Below are 18239 nucleotides of genomic sequence, written 5' to 3' on the forward strand. Positions count from 1 at the left end.
AGTCATTTATACGCATTGCTGACATTGCCTGTACATTGCAAGTATCTTAATAATATATTCCATATCAGGCCTAAATACTTAATAATCGTAGTTAAATAGTAAGGCCATTGCCAAGCATTCTTCTCTACAATTTAATATAAACGCTGGAAGAAAAACCTCTTTACAAATCACATTCAAGTTCAATCTCAAATTCTTATTCATGAAACTGAAATTGGAACTAAACAGACTATGAGCCGTATTCAAGATCCACGCCTAGTATGAAGTCGCCAGTATCGTATGCTGTCTTTTTCATTATCAAGCAGAATGTAGAGACAAAAATATATTCGAACGACACTTAGCAATTATCTTGCATATGACTGTATAATGTATATTATTTCAAAAAGCTATAAGTAGATTGATTAAGGTACAGTTGTTAAATTGAAATACAACATAAATAAAATTAACAAAATAAGGTTACAGTTCTCGTAACTATAACGTGACACGCCATGACGAAACCGCATAGATCTCTAAATAGATAGTGAAACGGTTGAAGTAATTCTCTGTGTTTAAAATTATAAAAACGCAAACGTAATTAACAAGGCAAAACAAACAGTTTATAATGTCAACCGAACAGGAAACGTGTCAACAAAGGATGTGAAATAAAGAATATGTGAAAGTTAAACACAACAAAACGCGCTTAAGTTTAAAGCTACCGAAATTCTTGCTACAAGTCTAATTTAAAACAAATTACACGGTCCAAAAGTAAAGGTTCTCTGTGTTACTTACGATACAACTAAGACTCATAATTATGTGGCTAAGACAGGACAAATAACTGGAAAATGTATAATTTAGCCATCGAAAACCAGCGATGAAGGCGGTGCAAGGTCGATCTATCAAGCGATAGTCTACGCCATCAAACGATTAGACCGCAAACATTAGCTTTTTTAAATTGGGTTACGAATAGCCGGCAATTGGATGACCATAAAGGGGTTTTTAATCAACACACGTGTAACTTCAGTAGTCATCAACCAACAGTCCCGTATACAGCTAACGTCTACCTGATAATGATGGTATACCCCAACAAGGAGTTAGGTATACGCCCTCGAAAAGCGCCTAAGGACATATTTAGAAAGGTAAGCAATTTAAACGTAACATTCTGTTATATTCAATTGTGAACGAGATAATATCGCTAGAGGAAGTTACGTTACAGTATGGTAATTGTTATTTTCATCTAACAGCAAAACTATTGGACGCAAGGTCACCAAGACCCACCGCCGTGGTATGTGTGGGACACGAAGATACGTATCAACAGGAGTAGGAGCGAAGTGAGTACAACGAGGTTATAAAATAAGGTGTAGCTTACGAGTACATCTTTCATGTTCTGACTTTTCTACTCCTTACTACAATTACACACGGGGATAGATCTACCAAAGCATACTCGCGTTTATTTTTTTCCATCAACAGATTTCCATTCCACAGGTAAATATAGAATTAGCATTATCAGAAAAAAAGACGTATATACGATACTCGAATGAAACGTACATTTAAAGTAAACTGCAGTCACTAATATCAAAAGTCAAGTATTCCACTAATATAAGCAACCTTTGCCTTTGAAATCCTGACGAGTTCGACCTGTTTTCAGGAAAGGCCGCCGGTAACAAAAAGTTCCCAAACATCTGAAGAGGAAACCGAAGGTTTTTCGAACGATCTCAGAACTTATCTGCTTACCTCCACACTGCATGGACTTCGATACGTCGGAGAGCGGAAATTGACTTGGTTTGAAAGGTTTCATAATTACCATTTTATTGTGAATAGGTAAAATAGTCAAAGATCCCAAAACAACATATCAATCAATCAATACAGCCTATCGAGGTCCACTGCTGGGCATAGGCCTCAAAGTTGTGCCATAAGTCCCGGTCCTTCGCCTTTCGCACCAGCTACTTTTTTAAGCCATCGGATAGAAGAGCTTTGTAAATCTTAAAAAACTCAATCATTTAGTCCGAAGTTAATAACGGACAATGAATTTGCTATATTTTTTTAGTGATAACTAAAAGAGCACAGAAATTGCGTCACCACTTAATGAGCGGTACTTTGTTAGAGATGCAATAATCAAATACATTTCTATTGTAGGTTCTTTTGGCTAACAGCGTTTGGTTGCTCGCTAGTGAGTGCGGGGTGGTTCATCCTAAACGTGTACGGGAAGTGGCGTTCCTCGCCTATGATCGTGAGCATCAACCCTGAGAACATGCCGCTGAGTAGCCTGCCATTCCCGGCTCTCACGATATGCAACAATAATCAAGCTAAGAAGTCTGTTGCTGAACGGTACTGGGATGCAGGGTAATCTGACATTTTTTTCTTTATATACGAGTATGAACATGGCTATAGTAGACAAGGTCCAGTAAGTCTATTGGGGTTGTGAAAGAGAGACGTCACTCTACGCTTTCTTTAAAAGTAGCTTCTCTACAGTATAGTACAATACATAAGGAATAAAAAATATGGTATTACGACAGCTAGGGTAAAGAATCCTACAAAAAAGGGCTCTGTGCATCTAAAGATCAAATAACGAAGTCGGTTAAAATATAAATATTGTTGTCTTAGCTTTTTCCTTTACATTCTAACAAAACCTACTTAAGTATTAGTTGGACAAACATTAAATGATGTAGGTACTTAATTGGCGGATGTTATCTTTTGCCCATCCAGCCGTAACTACTAACAACGTTGCTTCGGCCGATTATAATAATTACAACAACTATAATGACGTTGCCCAAGTAAGACAAGAAAGAAATCAAGCGTACAGTAATTAAAACCTTTTTAATGAGTTGCATTTTTTTAGCAGAAGTGTAACAGCATTCAGGAAACAGAATATCAGATAACCTATATTTACATGATATATTATGTAGCTTCCTTCACATGAGAGACAATTGAACTCGCTAAAACCAATCATTTTCTAAATCGTTACCGAAATTTTAGGGATCCCGTAGACAAAAAGCTGTTACTAAGTTTATGCTCTACAAAGGAGGACTCGGAGATATTTGAGGACGATTTAGCGGGGAACGCCGATTGGGACCATACTCGATCTTTTCTAATAAATGTAAGTTTGTGTCCTAATACCGTTCCTATCTAGTAGGCAATACCCTGAATCATTGGAACCACGCCCCATCTGTCCTTACCATCTGAACTAATAATATATTATTTAACCCAGAGCAGATCATATCCTAAACCACCCTCTAACGTCTCTAACGACATGTCTTGCGTTGTTTGAATCACATTGTAGAAACTACTAAGGCCAAAAGAAAATAATGCACGTTTCCATTCATGAAACGATTGTATAACACATTCAAATATTTCAAACGTATAATCTATAAACGAAACAAGACATTACGACAAGTTCCAACAACAAAATGATCGACTTGCTAAACAAACTTGGAAATGGCGGAAATAAACACTAATATCATACATTGACAAAACCTACAATTTTGTGTTAGTCATTTATGTGAAGTAGGTACTCATACCTATGGAAACTTTTTTCTATAGACATTATTAGGGATATCCTTAGCACGTTACGCAATCGAGATGTGTTATCTGAGTGGAAATAACACGGAAAAATCCCATATCTCAGAACGCTATTTCCTTCGTCCAATATGCAGGTGACACAACCATGCAACGAAATGCTAGCGAGCTGCATATGGGACTCCATGGCGATGAACTGCGAGGACCTATTCAACGCACAGCTCACCGACGAAGGACTCTGCTGCACATTTAATGTGGTACACCGAAACAACTTATTTCGAAATCCGTAAGAAAGTTAATCATAGAAGATGCTACTAGGTACAGATGTGACATTAGGTATTAAGTTCTAATTAAATGTATCTATTCATCTTTTTTGTTTGCAGGAGATCATTGAATGACTTAAATATAACGTTTCCATCACCAGCTGTTGACTGGACTCCTGAAAACGGTTACCCACCAGACGCTCCATCGGATGGATTCCCTTGGAGACCGAAAGGTAATAACCCGAAAACGAAATACCTAACAAGTTGGAGCTGCACGAAGCATAAAGGTGTACTTATACTTGCTTTTCCGCTTTACAATAGGAATTGGCACTCAACACGGTCTCAGCCTGGTTTTGGACGCAAATATTGCAGAATACTATTGCTCTTCCACGAAAAGTGCTGGCTTCAAGGTTCAGTATTTATTCGCTATTTAAGACAGCATCTTACCTCCATACTAGATCGTTTTATAGATGTTAATATTTCTAGATTCTCCTCCATAATCCGACGGAAACGCCAAAAATAAGGAACTTGGGTGAGATATATGGGCCTGGTATCGAGGCGCGAGTCGCGATTATACCAAGGATACTGGATGCCCAACCATCTTTGCAAACGATTGATATAAAGAAGAGGCTTTGTCTTTTTTCTAGCGAGAAAGACCTGGTATTCTTCAGGTACATACTGAAATACTTTCATATACGTATGTTGTAACGGTTACGTGTATTGAGCACCTTATTTATGGCGTCGTGTGATCGATAAAGATCCTGTTTTTACAGAACCTATACATTGAGGAACTGCGAAATGGAATGTGAAGCTCGGACCATGCTAGATACATGCGAATGCGTATATTATTACATGCCCAGTAAGTTCACTTATCAATTAACCCATTAACTTATGTAATTGGACGAATTACATAAAACGAAAAAACGTATGTTTTTTCAGAAAACAAATCAACACGCATTTGCGGTAAACAAGATGCCAGATGTTATTCGAATTTGTCAAGAGTTTTGCCAGGAGGTGAGATATCATATTATGTATGTCCTAAGTCACCAGGCTGTATCTCATGAACCATTATAGCTAGACTGCTGAAATTTACAAAAATGATGTATTTTTGCTACTCCTATAACAAAAAGTGATGAAAACAAACATGGAGGTTTAGCAACGCTTGGTCCGGTTGTAAATTTGATGAGTGCATATTTTTTTTTCCTAATTTTCTTTTTCTTTAGCCTATTTCTGCAGAACCGCGCTGTCGCGACACTGTCTTCAAAATTGACTGCTTTTAACTCTAAATTTGACAAACAGGCCGCGATCTTTCCTGCTCTGAGTGTCTGCCGGCGTGCACAGAAATAGCATATCTGGAACGCCTGAGCACAGCGCCGCTGAAGAACCAACTGGTAGAACAGCTAGCCAAGAGCCTTGGCAACAAGACCCCTGAATATTTCACGTAATTATTTAGCACACCAACGCCAATGATAAAATTTATGTATTTACTAAATTTTTAGGGTGCGAATACCGCACACTTATTCAGGAAGATGACTTCTTGTGTTGTACCAATCATAAATAAGCAAAATGGCTTACTTTAAAGATAGTATAAAGTGACTAAATTTACTTAGTTATTGAGTACCTATACCTAATCTTGAACCATTTAGATATCAATGTACTTATCCAACTTTCTACATAAACATAACCATTGCTTAATTCTACTCGCAATATCTATAAACCATTACTTGGGCAATGTATAATTGATCTTACTAAGACATGTCTTCATGCACCATATAAATAACCAATTAATTTCAACTGTTTTATTACAATTGTTATAATTGAAATATATTATATTAATTGCCATTTGTAAAAACCTAAAGCAACGCAGCATTATTAAGTTTTCTATTAAAAATTGTATTTTTGTTATAGTACGACCCGGGACTTTCTGATAACTTATTTTAAAAGTGTTTCTGGCAAGTTTCAGATTATATTCAATCGATACGTTTTACTTTAACAGGGAGAACATGCTCGTCGTACATTTTTATTTCGAGGATAACACATTTATGAGGTTTACTAAAGGAGAAATATTTGGGCTCACTGAGTTTTTATGTAAGTACCTTTCAAATACTTAGACCTTATATCTCTTTTCTCATGTTGTCATCGAAAACTATACTTTCCGACTTGGCCCTCAATTTTTTTAGTACCAATCGTATCCGAATGATACATCGGCATCGAGTCCGACACGCGATCCCACAGCCGCGTCTGTTCATGATTAAGAACTCCTTGCCTCCAAAATTAGTCTTGCAATCTCGTGAGTAAACCCTTGTATCATTGAACTAGTATGACCTAGTATGAATTATCCAAACGAAAGTTACTTTAAAGATGTATGTAGTGTTATAATAAGTAGGTAAAGTTAGTATATCTTATTAATATCTTCATTTCCGATGTTTTTTACAGCAAACACAGGAGGTCTGCTAGGCCTCTGCATGGGGTTCAGTATGATGAGCGCAGTGGAGCTCATATACTACCTAACGTTACGGGCACTGTGCTTAGCGCGCCGACGACGACCTAGGCAACCTTTTGTTAAATAAACTAATGAGAAATTGCAATTGGAACTTATTTAACCTCCTGAAATCCCTCGATTAGGTAAGTACATTGTTTTATGAAGGGTAAAATAGATCTTATTGTAAGGAAATAAGGTTTATATTGGTCTGAACTACTGGTTTGAGCTAGTAATATTACTATTCTACTATATTACACTACCTACACGATCTACCAGCTAAAAAATATCTACAAGACTTTATGTCGATGGTCCTATCCTGGTCGATGATTGATGATCCTACGATGGTCCTATCAAAATACATATAGTATTCTAGTAATATTAAGGTAATGCTATAGAAACAAACATTACATAAAACAATTTTTTATTAACATTAACTTACTTCTAGAAATTACACATATTCAGTCTGTGTTAAGACATCAAAATCGTTACATATTTACACATTTTGGCGATATGACGATTTTGGCCATACACAAAAACTAAAGGATTTTTTTTTGTACTGGCAAAGTTCTTTCAATGAATTAGTGCTTAATTTTTTTCACAAGTAACACTTTAATTCATTTGACAAGAAGTATCAAAATGCTTTTTAATTGATGCATAGTAATTTAACTATTATGTATTTGATACTACAACATAACTTGATCCATCTGACGTGAATAGCAAATTGTGTGCTTGCCATCTCTGTTCTGATTCATTCACTCATGACTTGACAAGGGAGTTCAAGTAAAATATTCCTTTCTGTGCATATTATTATATTCTAGATCTCTAGCCTTTACTAACTAATCTTACTTTTAGTAAAATATTTAAGATGTTTTCATTAGTAGAGATACATTTCTTGTATAGTGAATATGCGCTGTAATATACATAACGGGAGATAACAGCGCGCGGTCATAAAAAATATTTAGTCGGTAAAATTGAACAGTTTGCAAATACGCGAGGCATATTAGTAAATTGTTCATCGAATTTAAAAGAAGGCAATTGCACTCATTTGGCAGCTGAATTCTGAAATTTCTATCTCTAATAATGAAAGCCATCTGTTGATAGGTTTCTAGCAACAATTAATCATAGGTTAATGTCTAAGACTGTTGCCTGGGCGGGCCTTGCTGCGGGGGCGCGGGCGGGGCAGGGGGTGCGGGGGCGTCCGGTGGCTGTAGCGTGCGCGTACGCCGCCGCGTATAGTGTTGCCATAACAAAATCGCTTGATCATCCATGAATTTGCAGACCTGAAACATATTATTAGATATTAAAAATTTAAGTAAATGTTTATTTCAAAACTATAGTAATTTCTATGATGATTAATGTAGAATTATACAATCCTTGTTTTGTGTAAAATGAGAGTTAATCAATTTTAGGTTTTTACATAATTTATACATCAGTGCAGCAATGATATGTTATATGCATCATGAAGAACTTATCATTACATCTCACATTGCATGGTTGACAAATTATATTCACAATATTTATGAGACTTATCTAAACTCACCTGAGCAGACACACATTCTCTTCTGAACGCCTCATGCTGCAAGAGTTCTAAGAAGTGAAGGCACATTGGATACTTAAGGTAGCGTGCATACTCTGGTTCCCGCCAGTACTGTAGGTATCGGATATAGTTGATAAAAGTCTGCTCCTTTAAGTAGCCTCGCTGGGCTAGAACTGAAACACAAAATTATTTTTAGTATGTAGTTTTTATTAACAAGAATAGGTGGAAATTTATCAAGCTAATGAGTAAAATATAAACTGGTAGGATATGAAGACTGATATTAAGTCTTGATTAATTAAACATTACCTACAATACAGTTATAAGGTAGATCATACTAAGTATTATTAAAGTACCACTAATATGCATGTACTATTAATTTCATACAGTGTTCAAACTGTGAGAGATATCCCCAGAAATAGGTCTGTTTGTATAACAGTGAGAGGTATCCCAGAAGTAGGTAGTCTTTTCTACTACAACTAGAACAGGAGGAAGTTCCCTGGTCCAATCTGTGTATTTCATTGTCGTATATTTATAATGTATTTACAGGCTACATAAGCTACTACACTACACGTAAACAAGTTTTAAGAGAAAAAAAATGTGACTCACAATGAATGTAGTTTGGATTAGCCAAACACTGTACAAATTCCAATTCCACTTGAAACCTTATTCTATTCTGCTCCTCTGTCTCTGGCATAACTGTAAAAAAATATCAGGAATCTAAAGATGTCTGTCTTTTTATATTTGATAAGTTGTCTTACTTTGCTGCCAACTCTTTGAATTGCAACGAAATTGAATTGAGCGTATTTATTTAAACAAAAAATAAAGCTATCAAAATTTGTTCACAATACAGTAAATTAAACCTTTTCCAGCCATCATTTTGAAGCTTTTTCTATTAACATAACACACTTGAACTTTTTTGAGTTTCGTGACGGTCGGTGTTAATATCTTCTTCCACACCTAATGTCCATGTTGTACATACTCAAAGAAGTTATATTGTTTTCATAATATTACTTAAATCGCGTTCGACTTCGGAAACTATCATTTGTTAGGTTGAATTTTACGTTTGCTTGTTTCGGGTCCGACAGGATGAAACTTTATTATTTTGACAACTTGTCATTGTCAATCTGACACCAGCTTCTAGCTGCCTTTGGCTGACTTTTGCATCATTTTTGCATCCACCATAGAGAAACTTGGTTTTAAATGAGAATCAAGATTGAAAATAATAAGTTGTTCAAATTACAATATAGAATATTTATGTAATAATATGGTTAACTATGCCCATTAATAAATATTCTTATCCAATCTAAGTTCTTTAATTGTTTAGGATGAATCGCGTCTGATACCATTTTATCGGTCAACTCTCTAATCCAACGTCATCATTCATCCTTTTATGTGTCATGCATGTCATTCATTTCATTCATATCGTTATCGTGTTGTGTAAAATTGCGATCACAAGCAGGGTATTCCAATCATTATAAAATTACCATATTTGTCGTAAATAACTGTGTGTTCTTTGTTTGACGTATTTGTTTATTGTTCTAAAGGTTTTAGTTAGAGACATTGTCATTCAGGCATAAACACTTTTAAAGTTACGAAATGTCTAGGAAAGGACACACTTACGTTAATCCTAACAAACTGTTCGAGGAGGACGACGTTGACGATGACGAATTCGTGGATAGTTTTAGATCAAGAATCCCAGCACCACAACCCAGTAAACCGCCAGTCAACTCTCACGGAAGTCACATCGCAGCGTTGGAACAACAACGACAAGCTATGTTGCAAAGACAAAGAGAAATCGAACAACGAACCTTGGATTCATCTGCGCGAAGCATAGGGCTGTTACGCGAATCCGAGCAGATTGGTATCGCTACTGCTGAAGAGCTCACGCGACAGCGAGAGCAACTACAAAACACGAACAAACGCCTCGACGAGATCAACACCAATTTGAACTACAGCCAGAAACATTTGAATGGAATTAAATCTGTGTTCTACGGACTTAAGAACTATATCTCCGGAAAATCTGACCAGACCCCGAAAAGCCAAGCTTCTCCCAGCACGAATGCGGGCCCCAGCAGCACCAGGCTAAATGAAACAATAGACAATTTATCACAAACCGCCAACAATGATCACTTCAGGTCGCACCCCTCCACTCGCTTGCGTGAGCTAGACGCTCAAGTTGCTGAACCTATCACTGACAGCCAGCGTGTCAACAATGTGTTGGATGCCAACCTTGATGAAATGGTGCAAGCTATATCTCGACTCAAAGGCCTTGGAATTGCCCTAGGTGATGAAATTGAACAACAATCTGAACTCATTGATACAATTCAAGATAAGGTTGAAATTGCTGACATTAAGGTTGGCAAACAAAACAAACAGATGAATAAACTCCTTGGTCTCTAAAACATTCCTATGGTTTCAAGAACTGCAATGTAAGTTAACTAAACTACTGGTAAAAAGGGGTGAATAGAAATGACTGGGATGAATTCAGTCAACATTTTGATAGGGTTCCTGCTTTTTGTGATGTTACATGTTTATTTTTGTATGAAAACACTTTTTTTTAATAGATGGCTTTAGTAAAAATTCTTTCATTTTTTTAAAGCTGCAGAACTGTATCAAAATCTTTGTTTCTATTCAACCAGTGATATCTATCCACTGCACTTTACTGTACATCACTTTTACAATTGTTAGGATTAGCAAATACTGTATGTATATTTGCTATGTAAGAAGAATATCGATTTTATATGTTTGTTTACGTTTGAGAGCCCTAAATTTTATACTCTTGATTGGATCTGTGTCCTGAAATGATTCTATATAAATATACTTACTGGGCTTAGTATAATTAAAGTTGTGTGTTTGTTATACCATGGGCTATGAGAAATTAAATTTTTAGTAATATGAATGGAAGGTGTATTCAGTATACAGTATATTCTTAGTTATATGTTAGAATGCAAAAAGCAGCAAAATTTGCAGTTGATTATAAAATATTGATATTAATGGTGCATGTTGACAACTTAGATGAAACATGTGTAATTTCCTTGTTTTTTTTTTTGTTGTAGATTATAAATCGATCACTATTATAGCTTTTAGTAGGAAAATATGTAGTAACTATAGATATTTTTGTATTGTGTTGCAGTAAATGGTTTGAATTTGACCAATAATATAATCTTTGTTTAGCAAATTATTAGAAACCAAATATTTTTTTTGTAGGCTAAATGGTTTGGGAGTACCTACTTTTTGAAGTTATTATTATTTTTGTAAGTTATATTTAATGTTTATGTTTTCCAAAACAAATAGCAAAATTGTTTACTAATAATCAGAAATAGCCTTATCAGGAAAGCTAATTAAACCCAAATACATGTATCAAATTAGAATCAGTATGTTAAACAAGGTCATCATAAAAAGTAGTGCATGAACCAAACAGTTACTATGAATGAATGATGTATTATTATTATTATAATAAAATGTTCTTACTAATCCTTGTTTCCTTACTTTTCTACAGATGCTAGTTTAGTCCATGCATTTCAAGCCGTAAAAATACCAATAGGGTATTTTTAACTACCTACCAAAACAGTAAATATTACTCATCACCTATATAGATAAATTACTAATTACACATACAATGAAGTTGATAAATATGTTATCTAGACCTTCACCGGTTTCAACAACAAATTCTCTATAAACAATAAGATGTGAATGTGCCAAATAAGGACAAGAAAATAAAGATAACACAGCATGCAGGTGCCAGTAAAACAACATTCTCCTCAATTGTTTTTATTAACTGGAATAATAATGGGGACAGCATCTACTAAAAACAAAGCCCTTCATAACTATAAATACAAGCCCCCTCTTCAATAGGCCTGGTCAAAGAATACATTGTCCACCACAGTCTCCAAAATCATGTCATTGGCATCCACATCATGAATCTTCTTGTGCCTTTGGTAGATAATTTTATTTTTCAGCCTCTTGCCACATATATTACAAGTAACCTCCTTGCCAGCATGATACTCTGAGTGTATTCTCAAGCCAGTAGAAGTAGCAAACCCCTTGAGACAAATTTTACACTTGTGAGGACGCTCAGAGCTATGTGTGTGTGCATTATGCACAAATAAGGAATGTTTAGTTGGAAATGATCTTCCGCAGTCTTTGTGTGAACATGTGAATGGTCTTGGCTTCTCCTGTCCTGTGTGGACCAGGCTGTGAGCTCTCAAATACGACTCCCTAGTGTATATCTTTGGGCAGCTAGGACAAGGGAATTGGTTTTCTCCATTATGAGCCTTAATATGCTTCCTTAAGGTGGATCCAGCTGTAAATCTCTTTCCACATGTGACGCAAACATATAACATGCGGTTGCCTGAATGTGCCACACGAAAGTGCTCCTTCAAAGACTGCCTGGACCTGTAAGTCTTTTGACAGAAGCCACACTTGAATTGTGCAACATCTTTGTGTGATTTCAAATGTTGATTAAGTCCATTTGATGTATGGAAACTTTTACCACACTTAGCACACAAGTACTTTCTGATCTCACTGTGCTTGTTCATGTGGTATCGCAGGCTGTAAATCTTAGTGAATGATTTAGAACACACAGTGCAAGCATATCTTTTTTCTCCTTCGGTTCTCGGTGGTTGCTCAGTCAAAGTTATTTCGGTTACAGGTGGCAAAGGCGTCAATTCTTTACTTCCCGATAAATTGGTATCAAAATCTAAAGTAGGGTTATTACTGAACAGTGGAACATCATACTCGTGGTCTTGATAAACAACATTTATATCAATAGAATCAATATCAGTGCGTTGTAAATTGGTTGGAGATTGTATCATAAGAATTTGTGACAAAGTAGTATTCGCCTTCAAACAGTTCAATTTAAAATTATAGGCGACTAAAGCTGTAGATACACAGGAAGAGCATATCCCTTGAGGCCAGTTTTCTTCATCATTGTTTTCCAGACAGTTCAGGAAGACTAATATATCAATTAATTTAACCTTAATCATCTCGTGCTCAATCAAGTCTTGTATGTTCATAAACATTGTTGTATCTGATTCTAGAAGGCAAGTGCGACATATATTCTTCGTTAAAGGGAGAATTAAGCCCGAAAACTCCATTACTTATATCGACGTTACTAATTGTGGAAAAACAATTTTTCATTAGTAAATACATCACATTACACGATGATATCAACGACGGACATGACGGGTCTACGACATCATCATAGTACGAAGATTTTGACGTTATGTTTCGTAAATTGTCTGACAAATGAGGAAGGTGAGCGAAGTCCAGTGAACCGAGAAGTGAATACAATATATTATACCATTTGCTCTGCACATCTCTAGGCTTTTAGTCGATTAACCTGCCTAGCCTAAATTCACGAATGTCTAGAAATAAAATGTAAGTAATTATATTATTTCTGGGATTATGCGCAATAATTCTATTATTTACTTATATCATTCCATTTACCCTCCAATAACCAAAACCTAATTCATTCAACTTTTGGTTTAGTTCATATATATTTCCTGAATTTGTAACCTGTGGAAAAGCTTTTCCCGCAGTCTATGTAAATCTTTTGAGTCTGTGTCTTTTTGACGTGTAGTGAAGGTGCGTCGTGGGCAGGCTGGAGTTTCTCCAGTTAAATCTAATTTGTAAAATATTTTCATGATTTGGACACTTGTAAACGTTGTTGACAACAAAATTACTTTTAGCACTTTTCATAGAAGGTAAGCAGTATTGTCTATCGTGTTGATATTACAATGTGAAAGTTCTAACCTCAACTGCTTCAACACCCTATGATAAGTCTTCCATATTTCAAGTTTTCCTGTGTTAAAAGTACCTAAATCTTGTGCTGCGTATGAAATAATTGATATATTTTTGTTATAATGGCTTATTTTTGTTTGTGTAGGTGAATTGAGAGAACTACGTAAACATGAGTCGTTTCTTCGCGACTGGCACTGACTCCGAGTCGGAAAGTCAGAGTGAGGACGAGCCAGTAGTACGCGCCCCAGCGCCGGTCTACACGGTAATTATATCCTTAATGAAGTACAAAATAAAAAATAAACATGATTCATAGTAAATACATGATTTATTTAAACAGACATAACTTCTAGTGACCATGATTGATGTTATAAATTTTGAAATAATTATTGAATTAGTAGTGTTTGACTTGTCTTACGGTATGTTTATATTACAATAACAACAAATCAATTTCATCACAGTCTTCTACAGCATCATTTATAATTATGGCCCATTCAACTTGTTAGCATGTATCATTAATTTTTGTTAATTGTTTTCAACTGAGGTTCTTTTTGTTATCAATGTTAAGTTGTTTGAGTTATTTGTGCCAAAACACAATTTTGCATTTCTTCATATAAATAGACATGCAATATTGATGGTGATGTGCTGATGTATTATGAAGAAGTTAAAGGGCCAATATATTTTATTCAATTTGGATCCTTAGGAAATAGTGAAAATGACAGGCAGAACTGTTGTGTTTTTCTGTTCTTCAGTATCTACAAAATTATTCTAGGATTCATGATACATTCTTCTGCATAAAAGTACCCTCTGTTTGAGTAAAATGTTAAATCGTAAAATGTTATTTTTCTACCTTAAAATGTAAGTGCAGATCAGTGTAACCTACTTTTTAGATAGAATGATAAGCCCCTTTTTAAGTCATTCAAACATTTAAACTTGTTTTGAAATTTCCTAAATGCAGTTGTTTGACAATCATTGAATATTTGAACCAAAATGTAGTTATTATATGTAAACATGACTTAAATTTGCAGTTCAGTGATGATGAGGAAGAAACAAAGCGCGTTGTGCGCTCCATGAAGGAGAAGCGATATGAGGAGTTGGAAGCTATTATCCATTCCCTCAGGAACCATCGCAAGATCAAAGATTTCTCTTCCGCCCTAAATTCGTTTGAAGAGCTTCAGCGAGCCTACACCCGTGCAGCACCAGTAGTACAAAAAGAAGAAAATGGAGTTGCTCCCAGATTCTTCATTAGGGCTCTGGCAGAGCTGGATGACTGGGTGGTTGGAGCATGGTTCGACCGTGACAGCAGGAAAGCTTTGTCAAAAGGCAACAGCAAAGCCCTCACATCCCTGAGACAGAAGCTGAGGAAGTATACTAAGGACTTTGAGGCTGAGATGTCCAAATTCCGTGAGGATCCTGACTTACCAGATGATGATGATGAGCGTAAAGGTATGTAACTTGTTCAGTCTTTTCCAGAATTATAGATGCAGTAAAATATGTTTTATTTAATCTACCTAGAGGCAGCTCAGTAAATTACGTTTTGTAATTGAAAATTCTTGTTGCCTCTATTAGCTTACCTTATATATTCACATTACTCCCAGAAATGAAATGATAAAAAATCTATCCTTTTTAATTGTAGACTCGTCATCTTCGGATGAGTCTGATGATGAAGAAAAGGTCAAAGAGAAGCCGCGAGTGCGTCGCTCGCCCGAGCCTCCGCGGCGCCCTCCACCTCAGGACGACGAATCCTCAGACTCCATGGACTGGGGATCCAGCTCTTCCGATTCCAGCTCCAGCTCCGACGACGAGACCCGTGGAGCCACCACCATTCGTGAACGTTTCTTGAAGAGAAACACGGAGAGAGATGACGACGAAGACAAGGACAGGCGCAAGGCCAAGAGACGTGAGGACAGACACAACGTCAGGATAGGAAAGAGCAAAAAGGATCAAGCTGACGATGGCGGCGAATGGGAAACCGTCAGGAAGGGAGCTGCTACATCTGACAAACCTAAAATGTTTGCTAAGGTATTGTATATCGTATATTTATGTGATTTACAAGATGTCTCTATGTATTCATACTAACCTAAATATGTTATGTTCTAGGACAGTGACATTGATGCTGCACTGGTCGTCAAGAAATTGGGCGAAATCAGCGCCGCTCGTGGTCGCAAGCGTACTGACCGTCGCGCACAATTGGAGCTCTTGCACGAGTTGCGTACCGTCGCTGCTCAACACAACCTGGGAGATGCCCTGCAGCTTAAACTGCGCGCCGCTACAGTCGCCGCTCTCTTCGACTACAATCCCAAAGTATCCGATGCCATGAAACCCGAATACTGGTCGAAGCTCGTCGAAAATGTGGACCACATGGTCACATTACTGTTGGCTCATGAAGACATGCAATTGAGTGAAACTATCACTGAAGAAAACGAGCAGCTCGTCACGCCGCCTTTCCTCGTCCGCGGTTGTTTACTCACTGCTTTGGAGCGACTTGATGATGAGTTCACTAAGCTGCTTAAGGAGTGTGACCCTCACTCCAATGAATACGTCGAGAGATTAAAGGATGAAGTACGCGTGTCTGCTCTAATTGACCGCGTATGCCAGGTAGTAGAACGTGACGGCACGCCTCAAGAGATTTGCCGCGCCTACCTACGTAAGATCGATCATCTGTATTACAAGTTCGATCCTCGCGCTGTGCGCAAAGACTTACCTCCTGATGAGGAGACTACAATTAAGAAAATGGAGAAATTCTGTAAATATATTTACGCTCATGATGAAACTGACCGACTGAGAACTCGCGCGATCCTCTCCCACATCTACCACCACGCCCTACATGACAACTGGTTCCAAGCTCGTGACTTGCTGTTGATGTCTCATTTGCAAGAAACTGTTCAACACTCTGACCCTAGCACTCAGATCCTGTACAACCGTACTATGGCTAACTTGGGTCTCTGCGCTTTCCGCCGCGGTAACGTAAAAGAGGCACACGGCTGTTTAGCAGAGTTGATGATGACTGGCAAACCTAAGGAGCTTCTGGCTCAAGGTTTGTTACCGCAACGTCAGCACGAGCGTTCTAAAGAACAAGAGAAGATTGAGAAACAGCGTCAAATGCCGTTCCACATGCACATCAACTTAGAGCTTCTTGAATGTGTATACCTAGTGTCTGCTATGCTGATCGAGATTCCGTACATGGCTGCTCATGAGTTCGATGCTCGTCGTCGCATGATCAGTAAAACTTTCTACCAGAACTTGCGTGCTAGTGAGCGGCAAGCCCTTGTTGGACCACCGGAATCTATGCGTGAGCACGCTGTAGCGGCCGCGAGGGCCATGCGTCGTGGAGATTGGCGAGCTTGCCTTAACTTCATAGTTAATGAAAAAATGAATGCTAAGGTTCGTGTTACTCTAGATATGCTAAAACATAACTTGTTTATAATAAGTGTCAAGGTACTAAGTTCTTCATAATTTTCAGGTTTGGGACCTAATGGTTGGCGCTGACAATGTGCGCGCTATGCTCGGCAGGTTAATCCGTGAGGAGTCAGTCCGCACTTACCTGTTCACTTACGCTCACGTGTACGCGTCGCTGTCGTTACGCTCGCTTGCCGACATGTTCGAGCTTCCTCGCCAGCGCGTACACTCCCTGGTGTCCAAGATGATCATCAATGAGGAACTGCTCGCGTCCCTTGACGACCCCAGCGAGTGCGCCATACTGCATCGTTCAGAGCCTACCAGGATGCAAGCATTAGCACTTCAGCTTGCTGATAAGGTACACATAAACAAACCATTCTCAACTGCGTTTACTCATTGTGTAATGTGTGTCAAGGTCATAAAGTATGCTTTGTTCAATACGCGAACTAAGACTAATCTAATCTTATATTCATAGGTCGGCAACTTGGTGGACTCCAACGAGCGCATCTTTGAGAGGCAAGGCTCGTTCTTCCAGCGTGGCGGAGGCGGCGGCGGCGGTGGTCGCGGTGAAGGTCGCCAGCGCGAACGTCCGCGCGAGGGCTGGAACCGTCGCACGCGCAACCGACGCCGGGACGACGAACGCGGGGACGACTAAATATCTAAACTGCATAAAGAAGACCAGTAGCTTGTTTATATATTTGAATACATATTTCAATCCCTATACATGTCTTTGAATCTGTATCGTTCTGTTTACATTGAAAAATATTCTTTTCTAAACTGTAACCTAAATCGATCGCTAAAAGTTAAACGCCCAAGATATGCTACTGGTCTTTCTCTATCTGTCACAACTCATAATATCCTGACCGAAAATTTGTTTTAAATAAAACCTTTCAATGTATTTGAAACAATGTTTAGTCCCTTAATATATTTTATAGGAGATAGATATTCAAACTATGTAAGTGGAGAGGATAAATTATCATTCTTTTTTACCTTGGTAGAACAAATTTGGTAATGTAACCGTTTTTTTTTACATTTGCGTAATCAAAAATATTTCAGCTATGGGTATAGTTGAAATCTAAAACAAGTTAGTATTGCATCTCCAGTTGCATTCGTTTAAATGTTGTGGTCTCCCTGCAGTTCAGTTGCTAAATAAAATATTATATTTGAAAATTTCTTTTTTTTTACCGTTACGCCTTATTTAAATAACTACTCTTACAACAAGGAATTATTGTCGTACTGTTATCAGTCAGTTTTATAGCTTCATCATTAAAGATTGTTTTTCTGACCTAGGGATGAACCTAGAAACCGTCAACCCTAAAAAACGGCTAGG

General features: G+C 37.5%; 5 protein-coding genes across 5 annotated transcripts; 3 read left to right on the plus strand and 2 right to left on the minus strand.

Annotated features, from left to right (window-relative positions):
• The first annotated feature begins 1046 nt into the window (after positions 1–1046).
• Positions 1047–6337, plus strand: LOC113503140 (pickpocket protein 28-like). The gene is made up of 14 exons (XM_026884959.1): positions 1047–1112; positions 1218–1293; positions 1578–1764; positions 2110–2316; positions 2950–3070; positions 3627–3775; positions 3873–3985; positions 4074–4162; positions 4239–4423; positions 4526–4611; positions 4692–4766; positions 5052–5193; positions 5749–5840; positions 6189–6337. Exons 1-14 carry the CDS (start codon positions 1047–1049, stop codon positions 6320–6322), a joined length of 1722 nt encoding a protein of 573 aa, XP_026740760.1. The 3' UTR covers positions 6323–6337.
• Positions 6338–6638: 301 nt separating this feature from the next.
• On the minus strand, positions 6639–8918 carry LOC113503066 (mediator of RNA polymerase II transcription subunit 31). The gene is made up of 4 exons (XM_026884872.1): positions 8632–8918; positions 8378–8467; positions 7775–7944; positions 6639–7514 (listed from the first exon to the last, which is right to left on the minus strand). Exons 1-4 carry the CDS (start codon positions 8645–8647, stop codon positions 7368–7370), a joined length of 423 nt encoding a protein of 140 aa, XP_026740673.1. The 5' UTR covers positions 8648–8918; the 3' UTR covers positions 6639–7367.
• A 252-nt stretch (positions 8919–9170) lies between these two features.
• Positions 9171–11245, plus strand: LOC113503064 (synaptosomal-associated protein 29). The gene has a single exon (XM_026884870.1). The coding sequence runs from the start codon at positions 9368–9370 to the stop codon at positions 10169–10171; it is 804 nt and encodes a 267-aa protein (XP_026740671.1). The 5' UTR covers positions 9171–9367; the 3' UTR covers positions 10172–11245.
• A 281-nt stretch (positions 11246–11526) lies between these two features.
• Positions 11527–13039, minus strand: LOC113503063 (zinc finger protein 501-like). Its single transcript, XM_026884868.1, has one exon. It carries the CDS (start codon positions 12865–12867, stop codon positions 11620–11622), a length of 1248 nt encoding a protein of 415 aa, XP_026740669.1. The 5' UTR covers positions 12868–13039; the 3' UTR covers positions 11527–11619.
• Positions 13040–13334: 295 nt separating this feature from the next.
• LOC113503061 (eukaryotic translation initiation factor 3 subunit C) lies at positions 13335–18079 on the plus strand. Its single transcript, XM_026884866.1, has 7 exons — positions 13335–13476; positions 13659–13775; positions 14539–14956; positions 15147–15532; positions 15611–16894; positions 16974–17267; positions 17385–18079. The coding sequence occupies exons 2-7, from the start codon at positions 13683–13685 to the stop codon at positions 17562–17564; spliced, it is 2655 nt and encodes an 884-aa protein (XP_026740667.1). The 5' UTR covers positions 13335–13476; positions 13659–13682; the 3' UTR covers positions 17565–18079.
• The last annotated feature ends 160 nt before the right edge of the window (positions 18080–18239 follow it).

This window comes from Trichoplusia ni, chromosome 18, assembly GCF_003590095.1.
Source record: "Trichoplusia ni isolate ovarian cell line Hi5 chromosome 18, tn1, whole genome shotgun sequence".
Classification (NCBI taxonomy): domain Eukaryota; kingdom Metazoa; phylum Arthropoda; class Insecta; order Lepidoptera; family Noctuidae; genus Trichoplusia; species Trichoplusia ni.

Coding starts and splice junctions, on each gene's coding strand:
- LOC113503140 (XM_026884959.1), top strand. CDS start 1,047: ATGGTATACCCCAACAAGGAGTTAGGTATACGCCCTCGAAAAGCGCCT. Junction 1,294..1,577: donor GAAGATACGTATCAACAGGA/GTAGGAGCGAAG, acceptor CACTAATATAAG/CAACCTTTGCCTTTGAAATC. Junction 5,194..5,748: donor AAGACCCCTGAATATTTCAC/GTAATTATTTAG, acceptor TTACTTTAACAG/GGAGAACATGCTCGTCGTAC.
- LOC113503066 (XM_026884872.1), bottom strand. Junction 7,945..8,377: donor TAATCCAAACTACATTCATT/GTGAGTCACATT, acceptor TTTGTGTTTCAG/TTCTAGCCCAGCGAGGCTAC. Junction 7,515..7,774: donor GAGAATGTGTGTCTGCTCAG/GTGAGTTTAGAT, acceptor AATATGTTTCAG/GTCTGCAAATTCATGGATGA.
- LOC113503064 (XM_026884870.1), top strand. CDS start 9,368: ATGTCTAGGAAAGGACACACTTACGTTAATCCTAACAAACTGTTCGAG.
- LOC113503063 (XM_026884868.1), bottom strand. CDS start 12,867: ATGGAGTTTTCGGGCTTAATTCTCCCTTTAACGAAGAATATATGTCGC.
- LOC113503061 (XM_026884866.1), top strand. CDS start 13,683: ATGAGTCGTTTCTTCGCGACTGGCACTGACTCCGAGTCGGAAAGTCAG. Junction 13,776..14,538: donor CCCCAGCGCCGGTCTACACG/GTAATTATATCC, acceptor TTAAATTTGCAG/TTCAGTGATGATGAGGAAGA. Junction 16,895..16,973: donor ATGAAAAAATGAATGCTAAG/GTTCGTGTTACT, acceptor CATAATTTTCAG/GTTTGGGACCTAATGGTTGG.